General features: G+C 40.1%; 1 protein-coding gene across 1 annotated transcript in view; it reads left to right on the forward strand.

Moving 5' to 3' along the window:
- The window catches only part of ctrip (E3 ubiquitin-protein ligase ctrip), a 171111-nt gene that overhangs the window by 17646 nt on the left and 130564 nt on the right, over nt 1-22901 (forward strand). Inside the window, exons 3-4 of the mRNA XM_080273171.1 lie at nt 1101-1344; nt 6905-7097. Of these exons, the coding sequence (XP_080129297.1) occupies nt 1101-1344; nt 6905-7097 (437 nt within the window). The remainder of the gene's footprint in view (nt 1-1100; nt 1345-6904; nt 7098-22901) is intronic.

Consider the following 22901-nt stretch of genomic DNA (forward strand, 5'->3'; position numbering starts at 1 on the left):
CCTTCTTTATTTACAGACGTCTTATCTATAATCTTGCTTGTCATGTCTTCCTAGTTGTTACATGTGTCCTGGAGTCAACATCAACTACCTCATTACCCGCTGTACCTTGAACACACTCCTGCTGGGTTGATGTAAGATATATTAACTGAGGGTCATGTGATTTGCTCTGCTGGATAAAATCACTTTGCTTTATTTATGGTAGATAGAGTAGTATGTATTATAGTTGTCCCAATCATGGGAGGGTTAATAGTGACAGTATTAACACACAGGCTCTTTTGTTACTCATTATCATCATTATTACTCAACTAAGTGAAATATTTAGGCTTTAGTTGGAATACCTCTAAAAAGTCATCCCGACCATGACATGGTTGTCAGTGTACTAAATTCAGTACGATGACCAGGTGAGTAATGGGAGTGAATGATGATGAAGGTATGGGTATATTTAATATTCATGTTGTTTATTTGTCTGGTGCCTCATATACTCAATTGTAGTATTAGAGAAGCTTGTAAAACTGATAGAACAGAGTGAAGAATAATGACTTCTTAGGGTTAGCGGTGACTGAACATTGATAGTGTAGGTTAATTGTAAGGAACAGGGATAATGGAATTAAGGATGGAATGCATCCAAAGTGAATTGTCATGTTTATTGCTGTAATACAGTATCAGTAATCAGACGTCATGAGACAGCGTTGTTATTGTAAGCATTGTAAGCATGTGCTTTGTCATCATCATCCTAACCCTAATTACCATAAAAGAATGGGGTGAGAAAAATTCAGAAACCAAGAACAGGAAGCAAAAACTTAGAACTTTTAGCAGAGCAACTTGTGAAGTGAACTACAATCATGTCATTCAGGCATTGATGAAAAGTGAATCCTGTGTTTTTTGTGTTTGTGGCTCCAGGCTCATGTTAACATCCACTTGTTGGACTACAGGCTGAAATTGCCTGTCTGCAGTCTACAATCTTCCATTGGGGAAATTGTGGGAATTAAGAGACGTTTATTCAACTGGGTATTAGTACCACTGCAAGAAACCATCCTTTTCTTGCACTTAAGGGGTTGTAGTAATTGCAGACATGACTTTGAATCCTTTTGGGCTTGCAGGAACCAGGTGGTTGGGTCAGGAGTGGAGGGGCCAGAGGCACTAGGTAGCCTCCTTCCTCTACGCAAGCGGAAGATCGGCATTGGGGAGGTGGTGCAGGCTAAACGACGGAGCAGCGATCAGGAGCCATCTGGTGGTGTGGGAGAGAATCTGAGTGGAGTGGCAGCCCCACCCCTGTCTCACACTGCCACCAACAAGAGGAGACGCTACACCAGCAGCAGCAGCAACACTGACGCACGATACTCCGTAAGTTTGATATGACTCAACATCTGCACATTTGTTGTTCTGGCCCCAGTATATTTTGAAACATGAACCTAGTGAACTGTAAGTCTCCATAAGTTGTCTTTTATTGTTTTATTTGTGTATTTTGCCACTTCAATATTCTCTCTAACTTGATTGTGATGTTTTTGGCAACATCATGCATGAACACAGACAAATTGTGTGTGTGTGTGTAAAAATCTCAGACAGTTTAAAATTTGGATGTCATCCTAACATCTGGGCCAATATTTATAAACAGTTCAAAGTATATTGTATTACAAGTCTCCATATGTTGTCATTTGTTGTTTTATTTGTGTTTTTTGCCACTTTAGTATTCTCTCAGATTTGGTTGTGATGTTTTTGGTAGCATCATGCATGAACGCAGATGTGTGTGTGTTGTGTGTATTTACATTATTTACCTATTTGTAATATACGGGAATTGAGCGATGCTCGTGTTGTCCTGTCTCCATATCCACATTTATCTAGTTTACTTTTACACATGAATGTTTTTCTCCTGCACCACCTTTTTGTCTAAGTCATTCCAAATACTTATGTATTTACCCAATATACCTAATTGAGATACACATGAAATATGCTATGCTCGTGTATTCCCATCGCTGTTTCTCAGTAAGTCAAATTTAGCTTTAAACTCGTTTAAGTTTTTAGACTGGATGTTCTCTTTGTCCAGGCTATTCCATAAATCTATACATCTGTGTGTGTGTGTGTGTGTGTGTGTGTGTGTGTGTGTGTGAGATCTCACATACAATTTAAGATTTGGGAAGTTTTCATTCCCTGTTTTACAACAATGAGAAGCACGCCAACACTTCCTTGCTGACTACAGCAGTGGAAGGTATTACATGAAATATTTTTCAATAGCAGTGTGAAGAGAGCAGTAAGTGTGTCTGGAAAAGAAGGATACTCAGCGTTTGTGGAGAAATGTGAACAGCATAGAATGCTTGGAGGGGATTGCGGGCAAACTTTTTCTCATGATAGTATAGTAAGTCCTTAATATTAGTCACAGATATGGTAAAAATGTCATTACTTTTCCTTATGCTGGTAACTACAGTATAAACTGGAGGAAACCAACGAATCAGCTTTATAGGTATCCGTGAAAATCTGGTTGACTATTTTTAACTTACAATGGATTGGATAGCAGAAAAACTTAAAAGTTTCACAATGAGAACTTGACAGTGTTGAAGTCGAAGGTGGTGGTTGTTATTTTTCCTATAATCTGATTTATTTCAGCTTCGGATATAATTTAAAAGTTAGATGGGTTAGATATTACTTGAATCACTAGAGATCTATTCTGAGTTGAATCAGTCTTTTTGTGGCCTAATTAAAATGGAAAGCACAACATTTTAATGAAGGGGATAAACCTTTCCTACTTGCAGATAATTATAAGTGGTCTGAGACACCACTGCAGGACAGATGATGAATGGATGTTTACATTTATTTTTATTTATTTATTTATTTTTTAAGTTGTTTGTGGCCACCCCAAACGGGATTGAGGCGTCTGGCAATAGATAGATGGAGAAGTTGGACATCTTATGTATAATGTGCAGTATTTGGGTGGATACTTTCTGTTACGATTCTTTCTAACACTGGGCTGTCTTTGGTTTATTGTTGCAGCTGCCAGATGGTTTGTCTGGCTTAGGAGATACAGCCTTCATAAATTCCTTCACTTGTATGATGTTCTTTTAATCAAAATAACATCTGGTAGTATTATGTATAAATTGCAAGAACATTTCATGGTTCTGGAGGAGTCGAGATGCAAGAGGGTGTGATGTAGATATCAAACTGTGTTGGTGGACATCATCCTAGTGTTGCTGTTCAGCAACCCTGGTCTATCGGACCAAGTAAACCCATCAATTGCAGGCAAACAACTGCTACTGCAGTGCCGTCCCATACAGTGAACCAGTGTTCCCTTGCGGTAGACAGTGCTATGCCATAGCAAGGCTTGGGAAGAATATGGAGCCATGGTTTCTGGATTTACACCATATTTGCACCACCACCACCTAAGAGGGGCACTTTAATAGGCTCTGCATCACCCCAACTATGTGGTTATACGGTGAGCCATTAGGCTTGTCACTCAGTGCATAGGCACCTGAAGTGGAAAGAACAGTAGTAAAAAGTGACAGGAATTGTGAAAGAAATAAGACTGCATGGCAGACACAGAAAATGAATGATAAATGTGAAGAAATAAGTAGGCAGCACTACATCAAGTAAGTAAATGATGGTCATCACCACCTACCACAATTATCATAATCCTGTGATACCCATAGGCATCATTTAAGAAGATCTTCATAATCCTGTGATACCCATAGGCATTATTTAAGAAGATCTTTTGTTAGTGGTAAATGGGGGCACGCACCATTTACTCACTTGATGTAGTGCTACTCTCGGATGGCTTCCCTTTCCTCCCGTCCTTCCTTCTTTCCATCCGTGCTCTTCTGTCTTTCTTTCCTTCATTCATTCCTCCTCCGTATGCCTATGAGTGACTACACTTTTTTTTTTTTTTAATGGGTGACACTGAGTGATGAGCCAAATGGTTCCCTGTACACCAGGAAACCATTTACTATGCTGGGTGGTAACCATATAACCAAATTATGGCGCTTCGTGATTTAGTGGGTAATTAAGGTGCTCCAGTCGGATTTAGCCTGTGCAGGTTAATCCAAGGGGTGGTTGGGGTTTATTCTCACATAATGCCACTCTGGGGTGAATGAGGCATGTCAGTCTCATCTCAAATGTCAGGACCAACGTGCCTAGCCCTGGGCTTTTATGCTTCTCATGGGGCAACACAGGATTAGATGATGATGATCTTTTGTTTCATGATAGCTGTAGGTGGATGGGTATAATATTTATACTCAGCTAACATCTGGTAGTGATGGTGACCATCATCCTCTTGCTTGTTGTAGTGCTGTCTGCCTTTTCATCAGGTGAATGTACACCGAGTGACAAACCTAATGGTTTCCTGTAACTTGAGAAAGTAGTTACAGTTCTGGGTGGTAACCATACAACAAAAAACAATCTTTACCTTGCTTTACAGGGAGGTTTTATCAAATGAAAACCCATCTCCTAGCAGTTTATCATATAGTAAGTTTGATATAACATGGGTTCAGTGGAGGTAGGGTGGGGGCCTATAATCATATAGCCTAAAATCTCAAAAACCTTACCATTTTAGGCTTGCCCATGGAACCCTCAGCACCCTTAGTAGCACCATATTTTCTGCTTGAGGTAGCATCCTTGCCAGACAGTCTGAGAGTCACAAGTTTCATTACACGAGACCCTTGATTTCCGTACTAAAGGGGGGGTAGACCAGTCCGGGAATGGCAAAAGGCTGGCTCCACGTACCATTCCCCAGACTATTACCATACTTTGTCCGAATTCTCCAATATTGTCCAGCAATTATTCCGATAATCTAGAGCATTCTAGAATGTAGGCTACCTGTACCAACATAACTAACACACGGTACATAAAATAACAACACTGATGCAATAACAATTATAATAACTGACACAATGGCTGTATTTTGCTAGCTACAACCCTAAGAATGTTTGTTTAGACAGTTGTTGACGAGAATGTGGAGAGTATAATGGAAGAAGATCAGAAAGCTGAGGAAAATGAGCAAGGAATGGAGCACCACAAGGTCAGCTGACCGAGATGCAAACATGCAATCTTGAACCGAATCGGCAATTTTAATTGGAAAATATTTTAATCTTTACCACCATATAGGTTTGCACACCTAATTATTTGAAATTCAGTCAAAAATTTGTGTTTAATTTAATTATTAATAGAAAATTAGGATTCAGAGTTAAAATTTCTTAAAGTTAGCAGAAGTGTTTTGCCTCTAGCCTAACAACTCACCTTGACGGACTTTTATTTTGGATAGATATCGATTTACAATGCAGATACCTTTTTTTTTTTTTTTTTTTTTTTTTTTTTTTTTAACGAATATTTATGCAAAACAGATGTCTGTCAAGGTGTGCTGACTGCCTGAAGGGGAAATATCTGCTAACATTGGCCAGCCACTCATCAGGTGACCAAGATATAAACACTGACAATCTGAAGGGAAAATATTTGCTAACATTCGTTCATTTTATCTGACGCCTAATTTTTAAATTGAGTTATATTAAGTAAAATTTTTTAAGTAGATTTCAGATAATTAGGTGTGTATGAGCCACTGTGGTGAAAAAAATTAAAATATTTTCCAATGAAAAGTGCTGATTCTGTATTTAGTCACACCGAGTAGGGTGAGCTAAGTGAGTAGGAGTGGATCCCACTGACTTCGTCCATCAGAAAAAAAAAAAAATTCATTACCTATGAATTTTCTTGTGTCCAAGCTTCCCTTAAACTTTACTGTGTTATGCAATAAACTGTTTATAGTGGCATTTGAGAATGGTAAGAGGCAAATGGGATATTGCCACGAGTAAGGAGCTGGTGACTTGAAGCAGATTGGTGGCCAAGATGCATTTCATGTTTGAAAATAATTTCTTGTGTGTTACAAATGGCCTTTATTGAGTCAAAACGTGGCTAAAATTATACTGTGTTGTACAGCAGACTGCTTATAGTTTTATATGAGAGAATAATGGCCAGACTTTTGTTGAGAATCCTGGACTTGTATGGGCTTTTGTCTGGCATTTGATAATATTGTCTGGCCTCACCCCATGTCTGGGAAATCCGAAATCCGGGAAGCAGGGGTCCACCAAATCGAGGGTCGAGTGTATTTCACACTAAAAAGTTATCACCTCACTTAATATCGCACACTGCACTGCTTGTTATGCACTTGCACTGTTATTTGGCTGTAGCAGTGGTGTTTCAGTGGCCTTTCACACATGAAATGGAATGAAAGGGAGACAGGCACAATGTATGTAAACACTGGGCAACCATCTTGGCTCAAACAGCTGACTGTGCTTGCAAAGGAGGCACCTTGTGCACACATGATTTTCATGTGTGGTCGCAAAAATTATTGTTCTAACCAGTTTCATCGTCGTCATAACAAAACTGGGTATAACTTTTAGTTCATCATTATAGTGAACAAACGTATGGAGAGGCCTAACGAGAACAGGGTGATGTGGAGCTTACTTACGTATAGAATTAATGGTAGGTGGGTGGAGAGTTGTAAGTACGGCATCCATCCATCCAAGCACCCTTCCTCCACACTCTTCACTGTGCCTCATGCTGTCCACTGCAAGGAAGCATAGTTTCTCTGCATGGGTCAGTCCTTTGGGGAAGATAGCATGCCTGGGGTTGATTGGTCTGTTCTGCCAGACAAACCACGGTTACTCAACTACTACTACTACTACTATACTCAGCTGACAGAAATCCCAAATCCTCTTCCATTCAGTTGATGTCGAAATGCCTATGGAGACTCATTCTTGTCTGCCTCATAACCAAAATATGTGTAATTCCCAGTAATAACAACTTACTGTTATTTTGGGAGTGGCCCAGTTCTGTAATGTGAACAACCAACTATAGTGTTTATATGATAACAGAATGTATGATCAGGATGTGTATATATAAGCAGCAATTAACTGCCATGCCTTTGTAGGACGCGGGAGAGTGTGGAGAGTGTGGGTTGGAGAGCCCGGGTAGTAAACGAGCGAGAAGGAGCGGTCACGTAGAGGCCACACGGGGTCACCTGGAGGCCACACGCAGCCACCACACAGCTGCCAGCCTGGCCAGTAACGCTCCCACCCCGGCCACCACCACCACTCCTACCACCACACCCACGCGCACTCAGGGTAATCACCAGCTTTGTCACATTCTTTCCACCTTTGCCTCACTCTTTTCACCTTCCACACACTGACTACCAATCTTCTGCTCACTCTTCACCTTCCTGTAGGGCTCTTACCACCTACCTAGCACTGTTTTAAGACCTACATCCCTGGATAATGCCCTGACCCTCCTCTTTCTCTCTTTCCACCTTCCTTTTTGTCTTTACAGTTTTCTCTCTGTTAAAGAAAATTGTGATTTTAGCATAAAACAACGTCACCACCACACCCAGATGCTCAGGTTCATGCTTCAGCTCTTCGCTTGCTCGCATGTCACCTTCTTCTGAGTCTCCTGCTCTCTCTCTACCACCTTCATGCTCTCAAACCATCCTCCCCTCATTCTGTTGTAACCTATTGCCTTCTAGGTTATATTTTGACTGAACAGAGTTGTCAGATTTGGCTTAACACCAAGGCCAGCACCATGCGCAAGCACTGCCAGGATTGTATCTCAACTCTCTTTATGCTCTCCCACCACCTTCTTGTTCTCTTTTAATAGGCTTTTCTTACTGTCTCATTTCCAGATGAACTTTCGGTTCTAGCAGTAATAAAAACTTTTTTAAGACATTAGGAGAGTTATAAAACGGTAATGAAAGACATGAGAGTTTGGACTAAATGTTAATGTTGATATTTTTTGCCCATCGCCCTCCAAAAACTATCCCTAATGTATTCCTGATATCTCAGCATAGTTGTTGTCAGTATTATGGCTGCAACACAAGGTCCTTCTGAACATGACAGGTTTTGCTGCAACATTCCTCTTGCTCTTTTTATGGCATTTTCTTACCACTTCCTACTTTCTGATTTTAGCATATTCTTACCACATTTCTGTATGCTGATCATAGCCTTTTCTTACTACCTTCCTTGTGGTTTCTGTATAATCTCTCTCTCTCTGCCTATTTTTACCTTAACTCTGGATAGGTAGCCATATTTTAGATTTACTCGGTAGGTAATGTGGGGTGTGGTAGCACTCCAGAGGGGAAAAGTTTACCAAAAATCAGTTAATCAGTTTGTTGAAAATTCCTGTTATACATGACACACTGAAGGTTTACACTAACTTTATAATCCTTAACAAAGAAAGACTTAATGTAATGGACTACTGAAATACTTGATGGAAAAATAAAAATAATTTTATGGGGAGGGGAAATACGACTTCAGAAAAAAAAAAAAAAATCCATGGCCATCCCTGCTCCTCCAGTGGCAGTACAATGACTGATGGTGACTTGAGTGGACTGGCAGGCCTGGTAGTGAAGACATCTCCAGACGAAACAAGTGAAATGTCCCCCTCCCCCCCCTTTTATATTGAGATGTAAGAAATTCCATATATTAGTCCCTAAGTAAACCTTGTACAGGTATATGTGAATTTTGTGTACTCTGTTTTCATATGTGTTTATCTATGTATTTATTCACATATATATTTATGTATTTTGTAAATATTTAATTTGTTGTAATTAATTTATGTACTGATCAGTACACATCATTTGAAAATATGTATGTTTGTATTTGAAAAAATTAAGCACCTGAGGAGGAAGTTCATCATTAGTTACACCAAAATACACACAAAAGGTAATCTGGGGTGCTGCCACACCCAAAGCACATTGCAGGGTTGCACACAGCCATAAGAACTCACCTATACAGCCACCCCCTGTGACAGCTCAGGGAACTTGGAAGGTACTTGGAGTCTCAGCTTCCTGCCTTGATAGGAAGTATACAAACTCATAATTTCAAAATAGCATTACCAATCCAGGGTTATGGTCTTTATTTCATGCATGACTGATGTTAACAAGCTGACACTTAGGATTGGAGATGTATAAACATTTAGGCTATGTATAGATCTCTCTGCCTTCTCCTTTCCCAATCTCTAAGCCTCCCACCTCTTAGTAACCCACAGTGTTCATCTCTATGTTTTGGTAATAAGATGGTGATGATAACAGGAAGATTAGTTTTAAGATGTACTGACCTCCTTACCATCTCATGCACTTTGGCTTAAAGCATTTCTATTAACATCCCTCATTACTTCTGTGTTCAAAGTTTTTTTATGCATAATGGATGTTGAGAAGATAAGCCTAAGATAGGAAGGACTTATTAGTGTTTTGTCTACTGGCTTGAATGCTGTCTTTCCATTGTCTTGAGCCATCTTATCTATCAGCCCATCTTAATACACTCCTCTTGCTGTCATTTTGCAAGTGTTATATGTGTATCAGGTTTTGGGAAGATGAGACTGGGGGGACTTTAATATAGTATTACTTTTTACCTGCATCATTTCTTTGTAAGCATTTCATTAATCATCTTGCCTTACAGGGTTTGTCTCTAGTTTTGTTCAAAAACGTTTTATGCTTTATTTTTATGGAAGGAAATGGGAAGTACTTTCGTCAGTATTTTATTCACTCTAAGACCTCAATACTTTCCTCTTGCTTTTTATGCCGTTTGGATATTTGGAAAGGTACACTTGAGATGGAAATGGCTTTTACTTCCGTTTTGTCAATCTGCAGGTCTCCATTCCCTCCTCTCAGTGTTAAGAGCGGAGTGCAATGTGCCACAGTTATAAAGCCCTTCGCTATGAGATCTGTCTCATAATTCGTTTGCTACAAATATGTCTCATTTTAATCAAGCTACCACCAGACTGTGTGAAATTAGGACCTGTATAATAATTTTTTTTTATATATATATATATATAATGGATGATCCAAATTATGACATGTTTATTCCACCTCCAGACATTCTAACGGTAGCAGTGAAGAAGCACTTTCATACAGCCCCTTGATCAGAACCCTGTATTACACAGTAATCCCCATTTAGTAACGCTGCATTACCTATGTACAGCATTATCTGATAAAGCAAAAAATCTGGCTGAATTTAAACAGTATCCATTTTTTACTCCATTAACTGACAGCCTGCATGGAAACTGAATTTTTCAAACCACCCACCACTGCCCGTGATACCCACACCTCCCACATGCCACCGATGATGCCCACCAAAACAAAGGCTGCTCCCTGCTCCACCTCAGTCACAGAGAGTAAGCTGTCTGGTGTTGGTGCGTGTTAAGTTCCTCATGGAGTTTGTGGCATTTATTGCTGTACCAGAGCTTTTGCAGGGACTGTTGCTTGCCCTTGTGCTGGCATGTGTGCGCATGCCATTAGCTCCTGTGGAAATTATGTTTACGTAAAAATGCACACAGGCAACACCGCCTCGTGTCCTTTGTTACGTAACTTGTAGCAACTCGCCTGCATTTGGTTCTACTCATAACCGTCTACAGTATGTATCCCAATGTCACTTTTGATTTTTTTCTTTCTTTTTCTTTACTAATTCTGTGTCGCCCAATGAGGAGGTAGGAGCTCAGGGCTAGGCAAGTTGGTCTTGACATTTACAATGAGAGTGACCAGCCTCACTCATCCCTGAGTGGCGTTATGTGAGCAGTAAACCCCCAACCACCCCTTGGATATAAACCTGCAGGGGCTCAGTCTGATTGGAGCACCTTAATAACCCACTAAACCACCAGGTGCCATAACTTGGTTATATGGTTACCACCCAGCATAATAAATGATTTCCTGGTGTACAGGAAACCATTTGGCTTGTCACTCAGTGCAGAGTAACCCATAAGCAGAAAGATGAGAAGAAAAAGAAAGACAGAAACGGGAGTGTGAAGACACCCATAGGTAAAAGAAGAGGAAAGAATGAAGAAAATAAAGGCAGAAGAAGGATGGAGGGAAGAGAGGAAGGGGCAGACACCTGAGAGCAGCACTACATTGAGTGAGTGGATGGTGAGCGCCCCCACCTACCACATGTTCTTAGTACCTGTAATTGAATAAGCATTCAATGCAGTGAGACAGGCCTCTGGTGGATTGTGGATAAAAGAAAGTTTTAACTGTTATAATCATCTTAACATGGGTGGCTGTCTAAGAATTGTATAATAAATATACAGTATATAGGTGGCTATCAGAAAATCTGTATTTGCATCCATCTTAAGAACATAAGACCCGTTGATAATGCGGGAGACTTGTATTGGGTTTTATAGAGGTTATAACCCTTGTAGACGGGTTGAGGGGCAGAACAGTATTGTCTGCAAGAATGCAGTATCTGACGCCTTGGCTATTATGATGGATAAATTGAGGATTACTGTACAATGGCCACTCCCAACATCCACCCAACAAAGGTATCCTTAAGTAGAACTGATGAACACTTAAGTGGGCATAGATCACATTGTCATAATCTAGCCCTCCTTAGTTAACAGCTTATTATTAGGTTGGATGGAATCTGGTGACATGTGCTGTGCTTGTAGAATAAGCCCATGTAACATTAAAAGCATAATGGAGCTTTGCACAGCACGTTACTTACAAAGACTTGGTCACAACATAAACATTTTGGGGAACATATGGAGTGACCCCAGAAGGACAGTTGCTTGCCTGCTGTCAGTGGATCTTTTCAGCCAGACAGAATAGGGTTAAGCAACAGCATTTTTATCTCCAAACAATTTTATTTTGCTTAGGAGAGGCTTTCAAACTGGAGGCAGAGTAAGCCTTAGCTGATTCCTTCATTTTGACTGTTGAAAATCTTTTTAGTTAAATCATCTGGTGGTGGGTGGATTATAGTAAAGATACATACAGTAGAGCGAAGGGGTTAAAAATGCTATTGTACTGAAATCATTTAAATGATGTGCCCTCATCAAAACTCTTTTTGTTTTAGGATGTAATTATTTCAGTTGTGGTTTTTTCGGAATGGTTGAGCGATAATTGTGTGTAGTAAATATCATCCATCTGTCATCCAGTTCATTTTTGCTGTCAGGAGTGTAGGGGTCTGGAGCTAATCTACTCCATCTTAATTGTTGTTATTTACCTATGTACCTCTTCATAAAATGAATAGTTTTTCACTGCATCTGCCTCACACAGGATATTTTCATCATTTCCTCCCACATGCATCATATCAGAGCAAATCATTTGTGGGCAGAGAAGATATTGAGCCTCTCAGTTTGGAAGATCAGCCAGCAGAAGACCATGAGTAGCAGTAGTAGTGGAATAATAATTAGCAGATGACTTTCTTTGCACATACATACATACATGGGATCAAGGAAAAGTATTAGAAAATTTAATGCTGACAGTCTGTAATGTTACCCTGTCATCTGTTGGCCTGATATTATATTATTCATGAGCCTGTCAGTTCAGTAATTTGTTTTTGGCACTAAGATATACCACAGGACATGGTGTGATGAGAATATTGCAACATTTTGGCTTTTTAATACCTGGATTATATTTCATGGTGGTTACCATTTTGTATGGTTCTAAACAGATAGTATCAAACTGCTTTAGTTGTAAATTCACATTTGATTGTTTTTTTTTTAACTTGGTGCGAGTTTTCAGTTGCATAGCTGTCAGGTTTTGTATTTTACTTGAAGATGTCTAAATTTAGTTTGGTTTCCTGTCTGGGTACAGTGTTTTGACATAACAGGGACATGTATTTAACTTTATTTGTGCCATCTAATGATTTTATGTAGCTAAGAAAAGACTTTATGATTTGAAGTGGTTGCATATAGTGATGATAAACCACTTTAACATGAGAAACTTTTAAATTGAATAAAGTCATATGTTTACATTAACTGTAAACTAAAGAGGATGTTGCCCATACTCAGAGAGTTAAAAATCAGTTTATAAAAGAATTAAGCCTGGAAATAAGATAGAACATAAGTTGTGAGAATACAGAATCCCAGGTCTGGATAGTGTGTGTGTTTGTGTTAATCTGAAATCTGAGTTAATATTTTTTTCGTTTAGCTGCATTGGTGGGTGAGTTAATCGCTTCATCTAGATTTAGTAGGTAGCTCCAGCCCCTATAACAGTGCTCCTGGTTTAGTTGTGGCACAGCTCAGCACTTAGTCATACTGTATTCTAAATGGCTTTAGAGATTCTGTTGCACATCTTTTACGGTGATTTATTCCCTACATTGCAGCTTGGTGTCTCCATGTATGTTGTTGAAATAAACTCTTGATAGTAGAAAGATATAACATGCAAGAGAATATTTGGGGGTAAAATGCAAAATAAATTGCTAAAGAAGAGATGTCACAAATCGTCCAGTGCCATTCTAGAATCATGGGCCTTAGTAGGGTTGTTTTCAGTCCAGCCATACCAAAATTTTGGGCTGGTCACATGCAGCTTCTAGATACTCGCTTTTACTTGTAACATGTAGATTGGTGGGAGATCATAACACCACCACCTCAGTGATATATACTGAGTACTAGGCCCAGTTATTCTTTAGTATGGTAATTATTTCTTTTTAATATTGATGTAGTTTGCATTAGTAACGTCCCTGAGAATTAAGATGTCATATGCCTAAGTAAATTGACAAGAAAGAGGTGATTTAAAAAAACTCAAAATCAGCAAGACCGTAGTCATATAGTCATGGGGTTTTGAAGGATTTTTAGTAATTCTTTCAGCAAGATCTATTTTTTGTGTTTAATCTTAACCCATTCAGTACAATGGTGCCTTTTTATATTTACAGTATTTTACCTGTGTGTGTGTGTGTGTGTGTGTGTGTGTGTGTGTGTGTGTGTACCATAGTTCTTTTATACCACTTACATTAGTGGTAGATGGGGGCACCCATCATCCACCCACTCGATGCAGTGCTGCTCTTGGGTGGCTGCCCTACTCTTCTGTCTTTCTTCCCTTCCTTCCAGTTACATCCTTTTTTTCCTTCTTTTTTTCCTCTTCCTTCTGACTACGGGTTACTGTACACTTTGACATGCCAAATGGTTTTCTGTACACCAGGAGACCATTTACTACACGGGGTGGTAACCATATAATCAAACTATGGTGCCTAGTGGTTTAGTGGGTAATTAAGGCGCTCCAACCGGAATGAGCCTGTATCGGTTTATATCCACGGGGTGGTTGGGGTTTATTGCTCATGTAATGCCACTCAGGGACGAGTGAGGCTTGTCACTCTCATCTTAAATGTCAGGACCAACTGCCTAGCCCCGGGCTCCTACACTCCTCATGGGGCAACGTAGGATTGGATGATGGATGGATGGATAGAAATTTTTGAACTGAGGAGGTTACATATAGCTTTTATTGACCCTAGAGTGACAAGAAAGTTTGGATAAGTTGCACTGAACATTTAGTTTTACAGTAGTTTGATTACACTTTAAGAAAAAATTGCTAGAAGTTCATGTTCCCTATGGAAAAACAAATGGGTTGGAAGAGTCGTGTGGTTGCCCTCAAATCCAACAAGAATACAAGATCCTCTTTACTCATTTCACATTAGCTAGGCATTAAATCACTCTCTTCTATTTGAATGTTGAGCTGTAACATTAGGTTAGCATTAGGATATTACATTAGTTGTGAAGTGCTGTGGAAAGGATGTTGAGCCCTATCATTGTGTCATTCTGTCACTTAGCTATGGGAAGTAAGCTGGATGATCATCACGTATATTTCATTTTAACTCGCAGATTTTCATCATTTTGAAGCTTATTTATTATTAATTGGTGGCAAAGTTAAATGCTGTGGCACTACATCCTTTCCATAGTACTTCTTCATGATTGGCTTCATATTCTTGCTATATCTCAGCATTCATGATGGACAGATTGCTGTTTTACACCTATTTAGATTGAACAGAGTAGTTATAATGAATAGGTTATACAGTCCTCAGCCATTATTTCATGCCCACAATCTCTTCACTTGGCTGAAAGGAAGTTGTAGCCTGAGTTTCATGGTAAATGAAGACCTGTTTTTTTTTTTTTTTTTTTTTTTTTTTTTCCCCCCCACAAATAACTTTGTCATTAGTTAGATATAGCATTCATTTACACATTCACTAAAGAGTTCTCCCAAAAAGCAGAATAAAGCTTTCTGGTGATAGGAAGGATAAAGTGTCACTGGATCAGTTAATGAGATTTTCAGTATTGTTGAGTCCTCCAGTCTTTATCTATAACCAGGTGCCTTACTCCCATGAGGGGTGGCCACAGACAAATCACCACCATGCTGCCATGTCCTCTTCTGTTTGGTAGCCCCCTATCCAACCCACACACCCCTCTCTCGTACATTGCTCCACTCCATCCTTCCAGCTTTTCCTCAGTCTCATTTGGCACTGTTGATAGCTTCTCTTACTTTTACTTCCTTGTTGTTAAATACTGTAACTTACTGTGATTTTTAATATTTATATTTGGAGTGTGGGTTGGAGGAGGGAGGGTGAATAGAAGTCTCTTTTTGTGTGTGCTCAGTTGTGAGATTCATGGGAAGGTGAATGGCTGGTAGTATGGATAACTTGAATTATTTGATAGTTTCTCCTTCATTATATCATCTATCATATACAGTTGACCCTCGCTATAACTGACTAATTGGGGGCAAGGCTGATCCGATAAAGTCAATAGTCTGTTATATCCGATGGTTGAAAGTAATTGAGAACAGTAGCACGTTTTATTACTGAAAAATAAAATTATACCCATTTTACCCTTACCTGGCCCATAATTTCGCCCTTTCATAGCTCATTTCACACCCTCTTCGTGGCTAGCACAGTATTACTGTAGTCTGTTATTACAACTCAGCAGTCACAATAGGGAGAGGGCAATGTCAGGCCAGGTTGGAGTAAAAAAGGGTAGGAAGCACATGTATTGCAACCCATCGCACAATGGACATTGTTCGTTTCAGCTGATAGAAGTCCAGTGGCTTTTGTAGTATCCATTAAATCCAATATCCAGTCTAATGAGATCCGTTAAGTTGAAGGGTCTATTATGTAGTGTGTGTGTGTGTGTGTGTGTGTAAAGGGAAGGATGATGCTGTGGAAAGAGGAAATTACAGAGATATAAAACTTTTGAACCAGATAATGAAGGTATTGGAGAATGTCCTAGAAGGTATGATGCAGGAAAGAGTGAATAATGTTGAGATGCAGGTTGGGTTTATGCCAGGCAAAGGGAACACTGATGGTATATTCATTGTACAACAGCATCAGGAAAAATATGTAGAGAAAAGGGAGCTATACTTTTTGTTGATTTGGAAAAGGTCTTCAGAGTCCCAGGCAATGGAAAAGTTTGGGATCAAGGATTGGCTGGTTAGAGTGGTTATGGCTGTGTATGTGGGTTCCCATTCCCATGGGAGAGTGAATGGAGATGTGAGTGACAATTTTTCTGTGGATGTTGGCATCGTCCTTATTGTTTGTCATGGTGCTTTATGCTCTCGTGTGACTTCAGAAATGGAACCCCATGGGAGATATTCTATGCTGATAACAATGTTGATTGCAGAGAATGAAAGGGAGGCGGAGGAAAGATTAGGTAATGGAGAGACGGAATGAGACACATGGGTTTGAAAGTAAATGAAATAAAACAAGTGATATCTGTGACTGGTTTCTGTACTTTCAAAGGAGAGGGAATGTGGCTATGTGCAGTTTGCCACAAGGGTATAGGTGCAGTGTTTATGATAAGAGATGTAGTGGTGTCAGAGATAGGCTGCAGAATAATGCTGATTTCATTGTATTTACCTATTTGTATTATACAGGAATTGAGCAATGCTCGTGTTGTCATGTCTCTATATCCACATTTATTAAGTCTACTTTTACACACATGAATGTTTTTCTCATGCACCACCTCTTTGTCTGAGTCGTTCCAAATATTTAAGTATTTACCTAATATACCTAATTGTGATATACACGGAATGTACTATGCTCGTGGGTTTCAGTCGCTGTTTCTCAATAAGTCTAATTTAGCTTTAAACTTGTTAAGTTTTTAGATTGGACGATTTCTTTGTCCAGGCTATTCCATAAGTCTATACATCTGCAAGGAAAGCTATATTTCTTGATATCCTTCAAGCAGCTTGACTTTTTCAATTTCATTCCGTGTCCTCTTGTTGCTCTCTTATCCCATACAAACAGATCTTCTTTGTCAATTTTATCTACTCCCACCATGGTCCTGAACACTGCAATCATGTCTCCCCTCTTTCTCCTTTCCTCTAAGGAAGGCAAATCCAGCTTTTCCAGCCTCTCTCTGTATGACAGGTCTGCCAGACTGGGGACCATCTTGGTTGCTGTTCTTTGTATTCTCTCAATCTTGTTTATATCTTTCTTTTTGTGTGGGGACCACACTACCGCTGCATATTCTAACCTGGGGCGGATCATGGTCACTATCAATTTTTTCATCATCTCCTCATCCATATAATGAAATGCTACTCTTATGTTAGTCAAGAGTTTATAAGTCTCTCCAACTATCTTGTTAATGTGCTTTTCTGGTGACAAACTATCTTGGACCAGCACTCATTGTGTGTGTGTGTGGGGGGGGGGGAGCATGTAGAGATTGTCAGCTGTGAAAAGATTGATCATGTTGGAGAGTCTCTTGAGTGTGTGTGTGTGTGTGTGTGTTTTTTGGGGGGAGCATGTTATATGCTGGAATTGGGACTGGAGGTAGCTCTGTAGCTAGTGTCAGGAGTGATTGGAGGAAGTTCAGGAACTGTTGCCTCTACTGATATTGAGAGGGCTTTCCCTCCATGCAAAGGGATCTACATGTGTGGCTTGTAAGGAGTGTAATGCTGTTTGGTAGTGAGACTTGGGCAGTAAAGGAAGTGGATATTCGTAGGCTCAAATGTACAGAAAGACAGTGATTAGATAGATGTATAGTGCGTCCTTGAAGACCAGGCATGGTGGGCTAGGATTGCGATTGAAGAGTTGAGAGGAAGGATGGGACTTGAATGTATTGGTGTAGTGATGAAGAGGGGTAGATTAAAATGGTGTAGGCATGTGGAGAGGATGGAGAATGACAGTTTGGTTAAGAGGTTGAGAATTGTGATCGTCAGGGATAGGGTTGCAAGAGGTGGGGGAGGGGGGGGGATGAAAAGAAAACAGGGATGAGATCTTTGAGTGTGGCTCAATAGATACGGAACTCAGTAGGGAGGTTATCAGAGATCAAGCAGTGTGTAGAGCCCCAATTAGGTGACCAAGGCAGAGACTCATGCAAGAATGTTGGAGCCTTCATGAATGATGCAATATGATAAACGCTATGATGCATATTATGTGTGTGTGTATTTATATAAATACATGTATATACAGTGGGGCACCAACTTTCGTGCCTAATTGGGACCGAAAATCATGCGCGAAAGTTGAAATCGCAAATGCTGGGGCATTGTCCTTGTGGCAAAAATGGTTCCTGACTATCCTAAAGTAACACCAGATTTTCATTTTCACTTGCAATACAGTACAGTACAGTACATCAGATCAGTATTGTACATTGCATTGAGAGATATAGACAATAAATACACATTATATGAAGCGAAACATACCACAGAGACCAGGTTGAGGTGTTTAAGGGATGCTGGGGGTAAGTATCCGAGGCAAGTGGCGGGGTTATTGGGTCCCACCAGCCACCTCAGTGCCACCTTTCGCTGCCTCACTACCACCCTCCCTCTATCTCTGCCTCCTCAGATGCCACTTGATGCAAGACTTCCCCTTTATGCTGAATTTCCTCTTGTGCTAGGTGCTTTTCATTTCATTTCATTATCATACTGCTGTTTCTTCATTCCAACACGATACTCTCTTTTTGCCTTAGCCTGTCCTCCCGATTTTGAAGGTCTCGGACACTTTTTATCACCACCACTACCTCCTGGCCCTCCCCCCACACCACCAGGTATAGTAGAGGCCATTGAACCGTGAGAATCCCAACACAATGGAGCCAGCTGCATTCGTACACAATGGCGGGAGTGGGTAGACTGAGTGTTGACATGACATCATTCAGGATGGCGGTGGGTTGCGGACGGGTGGCGCAGAAATGTCAAAGTTCAAAATATTGCCCAAAACCCAAAATTTGTGCGCGAAACTCGATTTTTTTCACGCGAAAGTGGAAGTTCGGGAATATTTGGTCTATGCCGCGAAAGGTGATTTCGCGTAACCTGTTGTCACGAAACTTGGTGCCCCACTGTGTATATATATATACACGTATATATATATATATATATATACACGTATATATATATATATATATATATATATATTCAGTAATCCCTCTACTATCCGACATAGTAGAGCCAAAGGCATGTCCGGAAAGTGGTCCCGTCTGGATAGTGGGCCCAAGCCTCATGGACTTGTACTTAAGGACCCTAACCCAGCATAACTTTGAAAGCCATCTTAATAACTTCCTACCAGACATGCATAGCACCTATTTAAACCTATTTAAGACCTTGTTCACATCAAGAATGGACATTAAGCATGAAATAAATGAAAAGGAACCAAAGAATAAGGAATTAGAAGTGACTGTACCTCAGCCAGGGTACTTACAGCACGTCTGTGGCCGCCTTCTCTAAGGCTTTGGCAGTGGTGAAAATGAACTTGATGCATGTACAGTAATCCATTGTTGTGCTGCACTTACAGTAATTCTTTGCACTGTGAGTTATAATTGTTTAACTGCAGATTCTGTTAATTGCACCACACCAGTTTCAACCGCCAGTTTGCACTCCACAGTTAATCCTTTACACTCAAAGTTCTAATTTCTTAACACTGCACAACACTGCAAATTCCCGTTTGGTCTAGTGGCGAGGTATTGCAGTTTATTCACTGTTTATTCAAAAAAAATGAGCACATGAGGCATCCATTGCGATAAGCATCTACTCAGTTAGGCAGTAACTGTTGGTGAGGAGGAAGCAGGGTTGCCAGATCGCAACTCGACCACATTACCGAACTTTTCAAGTTTCATTACCAAATTCGTAAAGCTAGCATTTATTCTTGACTAATTATATATACAAGTGGAAATACATGTAATCACTCTCCTTATAATTAAGAGCATGTTGATTATTTTCATGCAATGTAGGCTAGCAGATTAATCAGAGAATCCACCTTCTCCATCCTGTGTATCCTCATACATGTGAAAGATCCATTTGGTAATGCATTATTCTGATTCATTACCAAATTGGCCCACATTTGGTAATGAAATATACCAAATGGCAACCCTGAGAGGGGAGGGGGGAGGAAGGAAGGGGTGAAGGGGCCGTGGCTTAAACAGCTGTTTGGCACTGCGCAGCATTTTCAAATTATGGGTGGGATTTTTTTTTTTTTTGAAGGTCCAGGCACACAATGTCCAGTAAGTGGGGTGTCCGGAAAGTGGGCGTCCGGATAGTACGGGGATTACTATATATATATATATATATATATATATATACAGTATATATATATATTTATATATATATATATATACAGTATATATACTATATATATATACATACAGGGTGATTCATGAGTTTTTCTGGAAACAGTGGGAAATGCAAGCTTAAGCAATTCTAAGCATAAAATACTCTGTAAGTCTATCTATCTATCTATTGCCAGACGCCTCAATCCCGTTTGGGGTGGCCACAAACAAATCGCCTCCAAGTCGCTCTGTCCCCCGCCATTTCACTGCCCTGCTCCCAACTCACACCCCCCTCTCTCATATACCTCTCCACCCCATCCCTCCATCTCATCCTCGGCCTCCCCCTCCTTCTTCCCCCCTCCACCTCACTCGCATACACTCTCTTCGTCAGTCTGTAAGTATAGGTGTTTAATGTAATGGTTTGCAAGTGGGGAAATTTTCAAATATGACACACGTGAGCAGGAGGCGGGCGGGCTGGTCGCCTTGCTGTGTTGCTAACTTACGCAATTTCCTTTTAAATTTTTCACGTTGTTCTCATTCTGAAATAAACTGTTCTTTCATTGATTGTCAGGTAAGGAATTGTTCTACAAAGAAAAGTATGTCACTTAAGAGTGACAAATAAATCTACTATTGAAGGAGTAAACATGGCATACCAGTGATACGAGGAGGTACCTCAGAGCTCAAACTGTCAGTTCCCGCCAAGTGCTAGATGAGTGTGGCAGGCCCATTTATTTCAGGGACGGTTTCACCCACATTTCGCTACAGTGCCATTCACTTTTACAAACGTGGAGTATGCAAATAAGATTTTTATTTATGGGTTCTGCAATGGCAACGCTGAAGCATCAGCAAGAGAATACAGACGGAAATATCCAAACAGAAAGAGCCCAGATGCGAAAGTGTTTAACCCCTTAACCGCGGGGCGTCACTTTCGTGACGCTTGGGAGCAAGGGATCATACCTCGGGGCGTCGCTTTTGTGATTCTGTGTTATTTTGATTCACCCGGGCTTCCAAGTGGGGGCTTGTATCATCTATCAGTTCTGCCAATGTCCAACACTTGTCAGCACTCCTAATCTCATCTGTACTCCCATCCATTGTTGACAATTTAGCCATTTCTCCCCGTTCTTGACTCCCCTTCCTACCCCCCCTCCATTACCCTATCCTCTTGCCTGCCCGGCCGTGCTACGCTAAGTAAATCTTCCCTGGAATTTTTCACTGATTTCATCCATTGAAATAAGCCCTATGTCCTATTCTTATGCCAAATAATATATACAAGAAAGAAATAAGGTAAGTGAGAGTGCCATACACCTGGAATTGGCTAATTATCACCTGACAACACCTCACGTGCACTCGTTCGCTAATTTTCGCTGTTTTTTCCCCCTTGAAATATGCCGTATAATCTATTTTCGTAATAAATATACATGTAAGGAGGGAAGGGAGAAGCCAAAGTGATATTTACATTCACCTGGAACTACCAAATTTATAATGTATTGTCTAGATTTCCTGCCAATCATTTCAGTGCTAGACTTAGCTGTTTCAAGAACTAATATTGGTAACTCTGAATAACCCCTAAGCAGGCCTCCACGCTGGCCCTCCGTTATCAGTTTACTCTCATCTTCCGAAGCGAGGGTATGTATGTTTCTTCTTGCTGACTTCAAGGCCTTTTTTCACCCCCATGCAAATGGCCCTGTGACCTTAACCCCCTACTAAACCTCGTGTGGAAAGAGGTAAAGGGCTGACAATTGATAAGAGTGACTATGATCTTTCTATTGAGTAAAACAGTGCAAGTGGAATTGTAAATAATGTGAAAACAGCGAGTGAAAGTAATGAATGTAAATATACGTGAACAATGGAAAATAGTTTTATAAGTTATTTCAAGTGACAGTGCACAACACAGTGTAAATAAAATAGAAATGTAAATAACGTAAATAAAATAGAGAACGTAAATAGAAATGTAAATGAGTAGTATTATAAGAATACGAATATATACCCTAGGAGTAATGAAAGTGAAAGTTTCACTCTAGCATGTCTGAATGCTATGAGTTATGAGAGTGAAGATGAAAGTGACATTCACTCAATGCCAGTATACAGGACGAGAAAGTGAATGCTACGTATTTTACTGAAAGAAATTGAATCCCTACAGTGACAATAAACTAATACTACTGAAGGAAACTTATGGATAAAGACTGTAGATATATATAAGTGTTATATAGTAATAGAAATATAAAGTGTGAGGGGTTTTATGAATAATAAATGACAGAGTACCAAGAGCGAACTAGTGCCAGTGCGACGATCAGACGCGCTCGTAATTTCCATTGCTTTCACAGTGTTTTTTTTTTTTTTTAGTATGGATCCCAAACTACTTGAAAAATGTAGAATAGTGTTTATAGTGTTTGTATCTGGCTGTGGTAATCATATTACGGATTGTCGGGAAGTGTAAAGTGGAGACTTCGTTACCCTACTTCAGAGGTCTCCACAAGTCCTACGGTAACCGACGAAGGCTCAACAATCATTCCAGGAGAAAGCTGAAGGTATGTGCCATAAGCATATGTAATTTTATTATTCTAGGACTAATAACTGATTTTTGGCAAATATTTTTTGAGAGTCTGTCGGAGCCCAAATAACCCTGCGGGACACGCAAGTCATTGGTAAACAAGCCCGTGGTGTAGGGGTTAACCACGTCTACCAGTATCTCTGGGACAAAGGTTATT

This window comes from Coenobita brevimanus, chromosome 53 (genome assembly GCF_032717465.1).
Source record: "Coenobita brevimanus isolate Jiangsu-jjx chromosome 53, ASM3271746v2, whole genome shotgun sequence".
Taxonomy (NCBI): Eukaryota; Metazoa; Arthropoda; class Malacostraca; order Decapoda; family Coenobitidae; genus Coenobita; species Coenobita brevimanus.